Source organism: Arachis ipaensis, chromosome B3, assembly GCF_059453495.1.
Source record: "Arachis ipaensis isolate K30076 ecotype BB chromosome B3, ASM5945349v1, whole genome shotgun sequence".
In the NCBI taxonomy this organism is placed as follows: domain Eukaryota; kingdom Viridiplantae; phylum Streptophyta; class Magnoliopsida; order Fabales; family Fabaceae; genus Arachis; species Arachis ipaensis.
Genome location: NC_142438.1, coordinates 138,257,501 through 138,269,485, shown reverse-complemented (window position 1 = coordinate 138,269,485; position 11,985 = coordinate 138,257,501). Strand labels below are relative to the sequence as shown.

At 29.2% G+C, this 11,985-nt stretch overlaps 2 protein-coding genes across 2 annotated transcripts; both read left to right on the top strand.

The window, feature by feature from the left end:
* The first annotated feature begins 1,945 nt into the window (after positions 1-1,945).
* LOC107633829 (MLP-like protein 423) lies at positions 1,946-3,275 on the top strand. Its single transcript, XM_016337427.3, has 2 exons — positions 1,946-2,135; positions 2,998-3,275. Exons 1-2 carry the CDS (start codon positions 1,946-1,948, stop codon positions 3,273-3,275), a joined length of 468 nt encoding a protein of 155 aa, XP_016192913.1.
* Positions 3,276-6,813: 3,538 nt separating this feature from the next.
* LOC107631453 (MLP-like protein 423) lies at positions 6,814-10,157 on the top strand. The gene is made up of 2 exons (XM_016334901.3): positions 6,814-7,006; positions 9,746-10,157. The coding sequence occupies exons 1-2, from the start codon at positions 6,814-6,816 to the stop codon at positions 10,021-10,023; spliced, it is 471 nt and encodes a 156-aa protein (XP_016190387.1). The 3' UTR covers positions 10,024-10,157.
* Positions 10,158-11,985: the final 1,828 nt, after the last annotated feature.

The following is an 11,985-nucleotide window of genomic DNA, read 5'->3' as shown; positions in this document are numbered from 1 at the left end:
TAGCAAGAAATTCATCTTTCATTTTGTTTTTGAGTTATTCTTCACAATATTCATAGCTGAAAATATATCTCAGTTGTAGTAGTTGAAACAGAGAAAATTAATACCAAATAAATCAAGAAGAACACTCACAAGAAGGAAAAAAATTCATTTTATGAGATTTGAAAAATTTTATTTAATTAAAAAATATTAATAATAATATCTTTAATTTTCAAAATTTTTTTAATATTATTACTTACTTTTTAGATATTAAAAATCATTAATATTTAGATTAGACTGAATTTTTATTTATATTAAATTAAATACTAAATAATTTTTTTTAAAAATTAAATCGTACTTAATAACTTATTACTATTAATATTTTTTAAAAAAAAGAGGGAGGGAGCCGAGACCTCCACTCGCTCCCTTTATGTTAAATTCATCACTAGGTGTATAAATTATTATTTTAATATTAAAGTTTAGGAAGTAATTTAAAGGTGGTGTGTTTTTTTATTTTATCGGGTCAATTTTAAAATTTATTATTGATGTTGTTTACAAAAATTCATTGTCTACCTAACCAAAAAAGAGTGTTATGGAAGTGATATTCTATAAAAACCGGATCAAATAAGATAACCAAACCAAAAAATGGCTAACCGAAATCTAATTAGTTTCGGGCCATATTCAAAAGCTGGATTTGGTTGGAAAATTTGACTAAGAACCGGTGAATCGACTTAACTAGAAATCGGACAATTTTTCATTTTTCTGCACAGTAATTTTGTTGTTGTTTACTTGCTTCTGTAATTTCCTAATTTCCGTTCCTTCCTAAGATGTTTGAATGTCCAGTTACGAAAATCCAAACAATACAATAATCTGTGTGAGTGTGTTCTATTGAGATGAAAAAAAACTAGAAATAAAAATAAAATATATGGTCAAATTAGAGTTTTTATTAGTGTTGAGGTAAATGAATTTCCACCATCTTAATGGATTATAATAAATAATGATTTTAGGTAATATCAAAATTAACAACACAGTTTGTCATTTTAAGTCTTTTCGTTTGTCAATTCAGCATTTTTTATTAATAGAGATGTGAGCAGTTCATGTTTAATTATTTTTGTCAAATTTATAAGTTTTTTGAAGATTTTTTTTTTGTCTTTTAAAATTATTTTTATCCGAAAATATTTGGTAACTAAAAAAAACCAGCCAAAAATAGTCATAACTTATCTTATTTAGTATTTATTAAAGGTTGTAATATTTAATGAATGTTAAATAAAGCAAGTTATAACTGTTTTTTTTGTCTCTCTAGTATTACCCTTTTTATCAGTATCAGAATTTTTTTAGTATTGATTTAATAATTAACTATTATTATTATTATTATTATTATTATTATTATTATTATTATTATTAAATGTTAGTCAAAGATCTTGCACATTTTTGGTCTTCTCATGGTTCCTATGTTGAATACTTTGAAGATAATAAGTCATCACACTAATTCTCATATACCGACTTTGAAAAGAGTGTTGAATAAAAATGGATGAAAAGTGGTATAATAATTAATGTGTAAAATAATTAATATATGGATAAAATTTGAAGTAAAACGATTTTTAAATATGTTTGTTGGGGCATTCTACTATACAGATTGAGATTGTATAGAGAGATAATTAAATTCTTTTTATAGTTATTTTTTATTATTTTATTAATATTCAAAATGTGAGTTCCAATATTTTTAATTTATCTTTCATCACATAAAAAAAAAGATCTTCTTTACTTTATAATTCACCATGTTTATTAGATTAAATGACATTTATTTTTTATAATATTCTACTCAAACAAAATATAAATATAAAATATTAAATAAACTTGTTACTATTCTAAACCATTTCCATTATTATTAGTATATATGCAAATTTTGTAGCAGGTTCTCACAAGTCACAACAACAAAAATTCTTCTTCTTGTTCTTAAAATCAAGCAATGGCTGGTGTTGTTGGAAAGCTTGAAGCGGAAATTGAGGTGAAATCAAATGCAGACAAGTTCTGGAATGCTATCAGGGATTTTGCGACCATACTCCCAAAGGTCTCACCTTCTGTTTACAAAAGCATTCACATTATTCAGGGTGATGCCAAGGTGCCTGGCTCCATCATCAAATATACTTTAGACATGGGTATGTAACGCTTTTTCTTCTTAAATTCATTTTCATATATTTACATAACAAATAATATTTTGCTGATTAATTAAGTTCTTATTAATCAGTTAAAAATAATTATTTTTATTTACATCATAATATATAATTATTCGCCTATACAAAAACTTTTTACATTCTGATGACCACATAGAATTTTTATTATTATTATTATTATTATTATTATTATTACGCGTGTCAGACACATTTTAGACACCACACTCATTGATACTCGTTCAATACGCGTGTTTGTCGTATCCAACTATATCTTAGGAAAAAATAAAAAAATTCTTCTCTGGACACGTGAGAACACCCTTAAATACCATCAAGTATTAGCGTGTCAATCTTATTCTTAACATGTATTTTTAAACTAAATTTAGAAATAGTATATATTATTATTTATTAAAACAAAAAATATTTTAAATATTTTATATAATTAAAATAAGACATTAAAAATAATAAAAAAAATTAATTTATATTTTAATATCAATAAAATATTAAAATATCATTACGATTTATCTAAAAAAATCTTTTGTATTTTATATGTATATATGTTCTCGTGTCTTATAAAATTTTAAAATAATTTTAAAATTCGCATGTCGACGTATCTCATGTCGTGTCATGTTTTATGTCCGTGTCACTGTCCGTGCATGATAGCATGTCACTAAAATGTAGGAGCCTCGAGAATTAGAACCATATATAGTTATATACAGCCTTTTTCTAGACAAGTATTAATCAAAATAAGCAATAAAAATGAGTACCCATAACTATGGAATAAGACTATATATATTTGTATTTTTCATAAATAATTTTCTTCTTTTTTTTTTTTTTTTTCTTTTTCCAGGCAATGAAGTTGTGACAGTCACAGAAAGGATTGAAGATGTTGATGATGCAAAGAGGACATTGATTTATAGTGTGATTGATGGTGACCTCCTTAAGTACTTTAAGAGTAATTACAAGGGATATATTAGTGTAACACCAAAGGGGGATGATAATGGAAGCATTGTGAAATGGTCCGCTGAATTTGAAAAGGTTAGCCAAGAGGTTCCTGAACCTATTTTCATCAAAGAATTTGCAACCAAGATGTTCCCAAAGATTGATCACTATCTTCTAAGCGCATAAATTTATAATGCGTTTTATATATTCAACAATAATGTGATTTGTTCGTGTAAGAATAATGTTGCATTTTCATATATATATGCATGTAAAATACTGTGTTGATTTACATCTTATTTAGAAGAATAAAAGGTTTATTATCCTCTATGTTATGTCTTATGATTATTAGAGAAATTTATTGAGTTATCATAGTTAATATTAAGGGATAAGTATTGTCTTGGTCCCTAACATTGAGGGTCATAATCGAAACCGCCTCCATCGTAATTTTAAATTTAAAATCATCCTTAACGTTTTTTTTTCATATTAAAATCGTCCTTTTTTAATAAAATTTTTTACGTTATTCCTGAATTACCCCTATTTTAATAATAAAAGTTATAAAATTTAAAAAAAAAAATAAAAGAAAACACGTCCCGGGAGGAAGGGGGAAGAAAACGCGTCCCAGGAGAAGGAAAATGGTATACGAAGGGGGAGGGGAGGGAAAGGGAAAGGGAAGAGGGGAGGGGGAACGGGGGAGGGGGACGGCGTCGGCGAAGCTTGGAGCTGCCGTCGCCGTCGCCGAAAGAAAGGAGAGAGGGGCTGCGACGGGAGAGAGGAAAAGAGGGAAAGGAGACCACGCCGCTAAGGCTCGCCGCCGCCGCCGTCGTCGTGTCGTCGTCGGGAGACTACGACGCTGAGCCGTCGCCGCCGATTCGACCATGTCGTCGCTGTCGCGAGCCAGGGAGAGAGCCTAGGCTTCCGCTCCGCTGCTCCTCATTGCCTCGCCGCTGTTCCTCGCCGCCTCGCCGCCTCTGCTTCTTGCTTCTTGCTTCGATCTCTGTTTCTGCTTCTTCTGCTTCTGTATCTTCTGCTTCGTCTTCTACTTTCTGCTTCTACTTTAGTGCTTCTGCTTCTGCATCTTCTTTGTTGAAGCTGGATTTGATTTGTTGAATCATTGTTGGTTTTGTTCTTGTTTTGATTTCTGAATTGTTGTTGATTGATTTTGTTCTTTTTTTATTTCTGAATTGTTGTTGGTTTTGTTGAATCTGGTTTTTGTTCTTGTATTTTTAATTTGTTAATGAAAGAAGTTGCTGTTGTTTGGTGTTCTTGGTGTTGGTGGTGGTGGTTGTGGTGGTGGTGGTGGTGGTGGTGGTGGTGTTGTTGGTCTTGGTGTTGGTGTTGGTGTTGGAGGAGGTAATTGTGCTGATAGTGGTGAGGGTATTTTTGTCCAAAAAAAATTAAATGGATGATTTTAATACGAAAAAAGGATGATTCTAAATCAGAAATTACGTTGGGAACAATTTCGATTCTGACCCTCAACGTTAGAGACCAAAACAATACTTATCCCTAATATTAATCATCTCTCTTTAACTTTGAGTTTGAATAACCCCATCAATTCATTAGAAGAGTAAAATAATTTCTGTAAATCACAATAATTTTTACAAAAATTCCATTTTGTTATTTCACCATTTTCTCCCCTAAACTGCCAAATCCTTTAGTCTTTTCCAGTCCCAAAAGCAAAAAGATTGAAAAGAGAATATTAACCATTGAATCAAATGTTCTTTGACCACACATGTGTATGATTAATCCTCTTAATTATTTATTAATGATTGCAAGGGAACATTAAAAGTTAAAACCATAAATTTTCACTATAAATGAATTAATTTCAAAAAAAAAAAAAAGTTTCCGCTCTCCAAAATCTATTTCTCAATGATACATATAACTTATCCAACCAAATTAGCGGCTAAAAGATTTGTGGTGGTTTAACGTGACAAATTTGATTCAAACCCAACGTTGATTTGTTTAAATTAGAATTTTCCCTGATTCACACATTTTTCTGGCAGAATAGATTGATAATATTGTTTTAAGCAATTAATGGTTAATTCTAAGCAAGAAAATGAAGTTAAAAATTTTAATTTACTCTAATTGGCTATATGATTATCCAAATTCTGGTTATAAAGATGATTAGTATTAGTTATGATAAATTAATCAATTTTTTTAATAATTATAAAATATGTCATAGAAGATAATAAATCATTTATTTATTGAGTAAATAGCCAAAATCGTCCCTGAAAGATACTCCGATCTCTATTTTAGTCCTCGAAAGATAAAGTTAATCGAAATCGTCCCCGAAAGATACACGATTAGTCACGTTAATCCTTCCGTCAGTTGGATGATGACGTGTCACGTTAATTGCCACGTGGCATATGATGATATGGGGGGCTAATGCCACGTGTCACAAGATGATTGGTTGACGTGTCAGCTTAGTAACACCCAGATAAGTGACACGTGGCATGCCATGTGGCATTTGACATGTAAAAAGTTATTTATAATCAAAATAGTCCTTGAAAGTTCAGACGTAAGCCATTTTTATCTCTGAAATTTTAAAAATTAATCAAATTAGTCCTTATATAATTTTTTTTATTTTTTCTTGATAATATTAAATTTAAAATATTTTTTGATACTACTAATTTTAATAGAAATGTAATTGACAATCAAAAAATTAGTAATTATATCTTTTCTTCTTAAATATTTTTTCAATAAAATTATCTCTTTCCTTTAATTTTTGCCAAAATCTCTCTTATTCTTTTCTATTCTAAAACATTTTTCTTACAAATTTAATTGGTTTTGTTTATTATTCATAATGACCTGAACTAGAACTTAAATAATTCGGCAAAGCACATTAAATAAACTAGCTAAGCATATAACAGCTAAAGGCAAAGCAATATTGGTTATTACTACTGCATGTGTAAATCAAATAATGTATGTTAATAAAGTTTGACAAATATCATTTTCTTATTTTGATTATTACATTTGAATGAATTTCTTTTTAAAAAGAATTGTTCAACAAGCTAGAGATTATTATTCATTATGGTTGAAATATAAATTACATAAAATAAAGATTCCTCTAGTACATATATACTCAAGATACTTGATTCATAGTCATTCTTTTTAAGGATTTAAATTCTTTGTTCTTCTATAAATAATCCTATAAGTGATATGATTTGCAATGAATAATTTTAGTACATCACTTAATAAGTAATTAATCTCGCAAGCTAGAATTAAGAATTTCAACATAATTATTATTAATTTGTGATGACATGGTGTATCTATGTGAGTGTATATATAAATGTAAAGTCAAACCTCTTACAAAAAATAAAAAATGTTTGGTCATATTGAAATCCTTTGGGAAACTGAAACATCTCATATTTAGCGTTGAAAAAATAATTTATAGAAGAACAAAAATTTACTTGGTGCTATATACATTAAAAAATATTTATTTGAAAAATCTTCTATGGGTACTTTTTATAATAATTTGTATTTTTTTTATAAATAATTGTACAAGTGACATAGTTTTGTATGATTAATTTTTATATTTAACCCTATAAATTATAGTAACTAACCTTATCGCCCGGCTGCTAGCTCTTCAATTATGCGTCACACTATGTTTGGGAAAAGGAACTACTTCTTATTAATTTTAATTTTGTTCTGAATCCATGCATTTTTTCTCTTTATATATTTGCACCATTTTTGTACTAGCATCTCATACCATAATTCAATGTAAGCTATGGCTGCTAGCGTTGGAAAGCTTGAGGCAGAAACTGAGGTAAAGTCCAATGCAGACAAGTTCTGGGGTGCTATTAGGGATTTTGTAACCATATTCCCTAAGGCCTCACCAACTGATTACAAAAGCATTCAAATTCTTGAGGGTGATGGCAAGGTTGTTGGCTCTGTCTACACAACAATTTCAGGAGATCAAGGTCCGTAAAGTTTTATTTTTCTTAGATTAATTTTTTACAAATAAATACTTATATTATTTCTTAAAAAATTTTAAATTGGATGTATTAGTTGTTAATAAATTTTTATTCTTTATATACCCATGTTGTTTCTTAAAACATTTTAAATTGAACGTTTTGATTCTCAATACATTTTTATTCTAATAAGTCTTTAAGAATTATCGGCCGAGTCGATTAGCTTAGTCTCTTCGTTATATTGTTTTGAAGGAAATTAATTTGTTTTACATAATTATTTTATAATAAAATTTGTTATGAACTTATTTATCTAATATCCATATTAAAAATTTAATTAAGGTACCCGTCCACGGATATCCGCAAAAAAAAATTTATTTAAATACCCTTATATATATATAAATTATATAAGTAATTCTAATTTATTTTATTTTAATTTGTATATTAAAAAAAATATATATATGTTAAATTTGTGTTTGTCTATTTGAATTGTATTTGATTTGATACATTTGATTAAATTGTGTTCGATTTTATTATGGTTATATTGTGTTATTTTTTATTTTTTAAAATTTAATATTCATGAATACCTTCAAATATCTCCCTTCGCAGAGGAAAATAAGTGATAAAAAAGGATAAAAATAAAAAAATATTTTACTAACACTACAGGACATGAGGAGAATAGCGACGGTTTAATTGCCAAATTGTGACGGTTTTGAACCGCCGCTAAACAGGTTGAACAGGATCCACAACGCATAAAGGTGCGGAGTCATATTTTGCGTCAAACAGTTTAGTGGCGGTTTATAACAGCCGCAATTTGTTGAACCGGATTTACTGAAATTTATTTGCGGCGGTTTTAAACCGCCGCTATTTGTTGCTTGGATTCTTATGAACTTTATTCGCGGCGTTTTAAAACCGCCGCTATTCTTATGTTTTTGATTAATTTTACAAACCTGGGTATTTTTTTTAACTTCTTTTTATTTAAAGAATCTTATCGTTATTTAATTTTTTATTTTTTTATTATATTTTATAAATTTTTTTATCTTTTTTATTTAAAGAATATTATACTTTTTTTTCCCTAAAATTCTGCACCATGGAAAAAAAAACTCATGAATATTTAACTGCAAAGCAAACTAACATTTCTATTTTAATAATGTCAATAAAGCATTTCAATAGTCACCCAAAAAGGTAAAGTACTTGGCTAATAATTAATGCTGCATAGTTAACATAAACAAAATATATACTGAAAATCAAAGTATCATAAATCCTAATTTCTATTTTTCACCATATTCGTCCAAAGAATTCATCCGTGCAGCAATGTCTGGAGGCAGCTTCCCACATTGTTGTTGGACCAGATAACTCAGCACACTCTCTATTGCCTGCCTCTTCGTTTTCTCTACTGCTAATTCATCCTCCATTGCTTTTCTCTTCAATTTTTCGGTCGTCACCTCCGCCTATAGTGCACACAGCATCCTTTGGACCTCCTCTACTTGAGCTCTATCCACCGGCAGCTGCGAACTCGGACGGAAGAGTTGACTTGGTGTCGGCCCATATCTATCCCACGCACTCTACCCGGGTGCTCTTTACCGAGAGCTTGGGCAAGGGAATAATTTTCTGACAACATTCTTGTAGATTCATCCAGCTGCTCAATCTCAGATATTTTTTCTTGCAGGCATAAATAAAATTACACAATCACACTAGGCTAATAGCATGCTCAAGATATTTTAATAACTAAACCCAACATGTTGCAGCATAAATGATTAAGTGTACTCACACCAATCCTCCGAGCTTCTTCATGTATATAGCTGCCATCAGATCTTTTGTGCTTTAGGATCCATACTTTTCCCTTACCAACTCTCCTCCCTTGTTTTTGTGACCGTGACAATACAATTTATGCCATGAATTTTATTTCTTTAAATTTTTTCAATACTTCAAATATTGTTTTACTCTATGAATAAATCAACACTAAATGCCACTCAATACTTGATTAGAAATTTATATTACCTCTTCTTCCCTTACCCTAGCCAAGCTTTTAGAACCGTCAGTATGCGTGTAAAGTTGCTTCTTTCGATTCAGCGCGTTTTGCTTGCACTTCGCCTATTAAAAATTAACAGTAAGTTTGAATTCAATAAAGTAATAAATATAGCTATGTAGTATATATATATCCTACATTACAAGAGACTCAAAATAATGGGGCAGTAAGTATAGTAGTGTGGAAATTGAATAAACTGTACGTACTCTTAATTTAAGCATTGCTTTAACAAGAACAATAGTTATATGGATGCAGTCCCTATTTATATATAAGAAGTTAACAATATTATTGTATTTTTAATATGCAAATGCAACCCCTAACTCTCACCACAACTAACGAAAAAAAGCTTTAGCAAGCATGTGTGAGATAGCTTTAGCAGGCATGTGTTATAATATCAGTAGATGGTTTGGGGTACGGTTAACGGCGGGCTTAGTGGGTTCGATACAAAAGTAGGTCGATTTGGCGTCGGAAGGCTAATTTGGAGATGAATCGCAGCAATCCACCCTAAGTTGCTGCGGTTTGTGACTCCGTAGGAAGTTTGGCGCAGGCATCCGCCGCGTCTGTTGTAGTGTATAAAGAGTGATTCTACTCAATAACTTGTACTAAATAAAAATTTATTAAAAGATCAAAGTATTTGATATGAAATTCTTTAAAATATTTTGTCTTCTATTTAAACAGTGGATATAAAAAGAATAATTATCTACGCTTTTTTCCTCTTGAAGGAAATGAAGCTGTGAAGACGGTGACAGAGAAGATTGAAAGTGTTGATGATGCAAAGAGGACAATAATTTATAGTGTGATTGATGGGGATCTTCTCAAGTACTATAAGCGTTACAAGGGATATGTGAATGTAACACCAAAGGGAGATGATAATGGAAGCTTGGTGAAATGGTCGTGTGAGTATGAAAAGGCTAGTCAAGACGTTCCTGAACCTAATTTCATGGCAGAAGCTGCAATCAACACCTTCCTAAAAGTTGATCACTACATTCTAAACGCATAATCCTTTGAAGGGCTTCTACTTCTATGCATTATAGTAATTGGGTTATACATTAATGATGAATGATTAATGAAATACTAATATAAAAATAAGAAAAATGCTAAGTATATATATTATTATTATAGATGAAATACATCATTGGCTCACATTTCATTTGTTCGGTGGAATCTGAATTTAACTGGATGAATGAAATGTGTGCCTGATAAATAATTTTTATTTTGTAAATTATTTGTTTTTATAATAAATAAAATAGAAAAGAGTTTGAAATATAAACAATGGATTCTAAAAGGTACATGGAGCTCCAAGCAAGAGATTTGAATAATTTCTTCTCTGTGAATTATTCATATTGAAAAAAATAGAAAGAATGTTAGAGGAGTAAAAAGCGTTTATAGTAAAGAGTAGAAGCTCTCATAATTTTTTTTTTTTTTTTAGTGAAGACTTGCTTGTTTATTAAAAATTAAAAATGTATGAGGGATTTAGCACCATTATAATGCATAAAAGTATGAAATTAAAATTGCATGCCCATTATAGCAACGTATACACCTTATCTCCTTCAGTAAAACAAGCAAGCAAATAAATTAAAAGACATGCATGGTCACAAATAAAACCACTTTATTTACAATTTATGGTGATTTATTTTCCCTTTATATTTATATGAGAGTATAGAATCATTGGCACTAGGTCATAGATTTTTTTAAATCTAAAAGTTGGTTACGGGTTCGTCAAAATATTTTTTTTTTTAAAAATAATTTATTTTTAATTTAGACTTTTAACTATTGACTTGTATTAAATATAAAATAAAATTAAAAAAATTAATAGTCAAATAGACTACTTAAAATTGTAGTTGTTTTATTAAAAAAAAATTGTTTATAAACTATAATTTACAAATATATATATATATATATATATATATATATATATATATATATATATATATATATGAATTAAATTATACTTTATAAAATATGAATTTTTACTTACAAAATTATCAGATTTAATATAATCAAAACTCGACTTTACTTGGCCTATTTTCATCTAACTACAACCTACAAAGTTTATAAAAAAGATAATTTGACAAAAATAAGGTGAAATCAAAATAGGTATAGAAGACATTTTTTATTTGCTATATGTCAATTTGGGGTTTGGAAGTCTTCCCCCTTCTTCCCGATTTCCTAAATTTAATAAGGTTCGCAATCCACGTTAAGCAGCGCCGAAGTGTACGTAAATCAAATCAAAAAGTAAATAAAGTTTGGGAAAAATCATTTTCTATTGTGATAAGTATGAATGACGTGGCATCAATAATATGTTGGAATAAATTAATTTCAATAACTCAGATCATTCATATTGAATCACCAAAAATATATCATAATGCGGAAGCGTACCTTTATTCATAAGAGTTAGAAATTGATGGAAGAATTTGGATCTTGTGGTTCTTTCAATCTTCTTCAACCAAAGCCTTCTGTATTCCTAGGAGGCTGAACTGCAACTCTTTTGATGGAGAAAGAGTAACAAAGACGGTTTTGGTATATTGGGGACCGAAACCCTGAAAGCCTATTTATATTTGAGCATGGCACCCATTAAATCCTTAAACCCAAATAAAATAATATCTAAAGTCCAAAAGATAATATATTTAAAATCTAAAAGATAATTATCTAAGGAACAAAAGATAATATCCGATTTTATTCTCATTTAATTCCAAATCAAAAAGTAATAATGACTTATTCAATTTAGTATTTATAACAATAAATGAGATCAACATTATATAAGTCATTTAATTTGAAATAGCATAATTTGTGATTATAATTAATATATGTATTGCCCACAAATAAATTAGGAAATTAAAATAATTTCCTAACAATCTCCCACTTGGGCTATACATGTATTCTTTCTTGATATAATCACATCTTATAAACTTTATGCACGTATCTGAATGCTATTTCTCTCATTACTTTAACAATCTGGTCC

Coding starts and splice junctions, on each gene's coding strand:
- LOC107631453 (XM_016334901.3), top strand. CDS start 6,814: ATGGCTGCTAGCGTTGGAAAGCTTGAGGCAGAAACTGAGGTAAAGTCC. Junction 7,007..9,745: donor AACAATTTCAGGAGATCAAG/GTCCGTAAAGTT, acceptor TTCCTCTTGAAG/GAAATGAAGCTGTGAAGACG.
- LOC107633829 (XM_016337427.3), top strand. CDS start 1,946: ATGGCTGGTGTTGTTGGAAAGCTTGAAGCGGAAATTGAGGTGAAATCA. Junction 2,136..2,997: donor CAAATATACTTTAGACATGG/GTATGTAACGCT, acceptor TTCTTTTTCCAG/GCAATGAAGTTGTGACAGTC.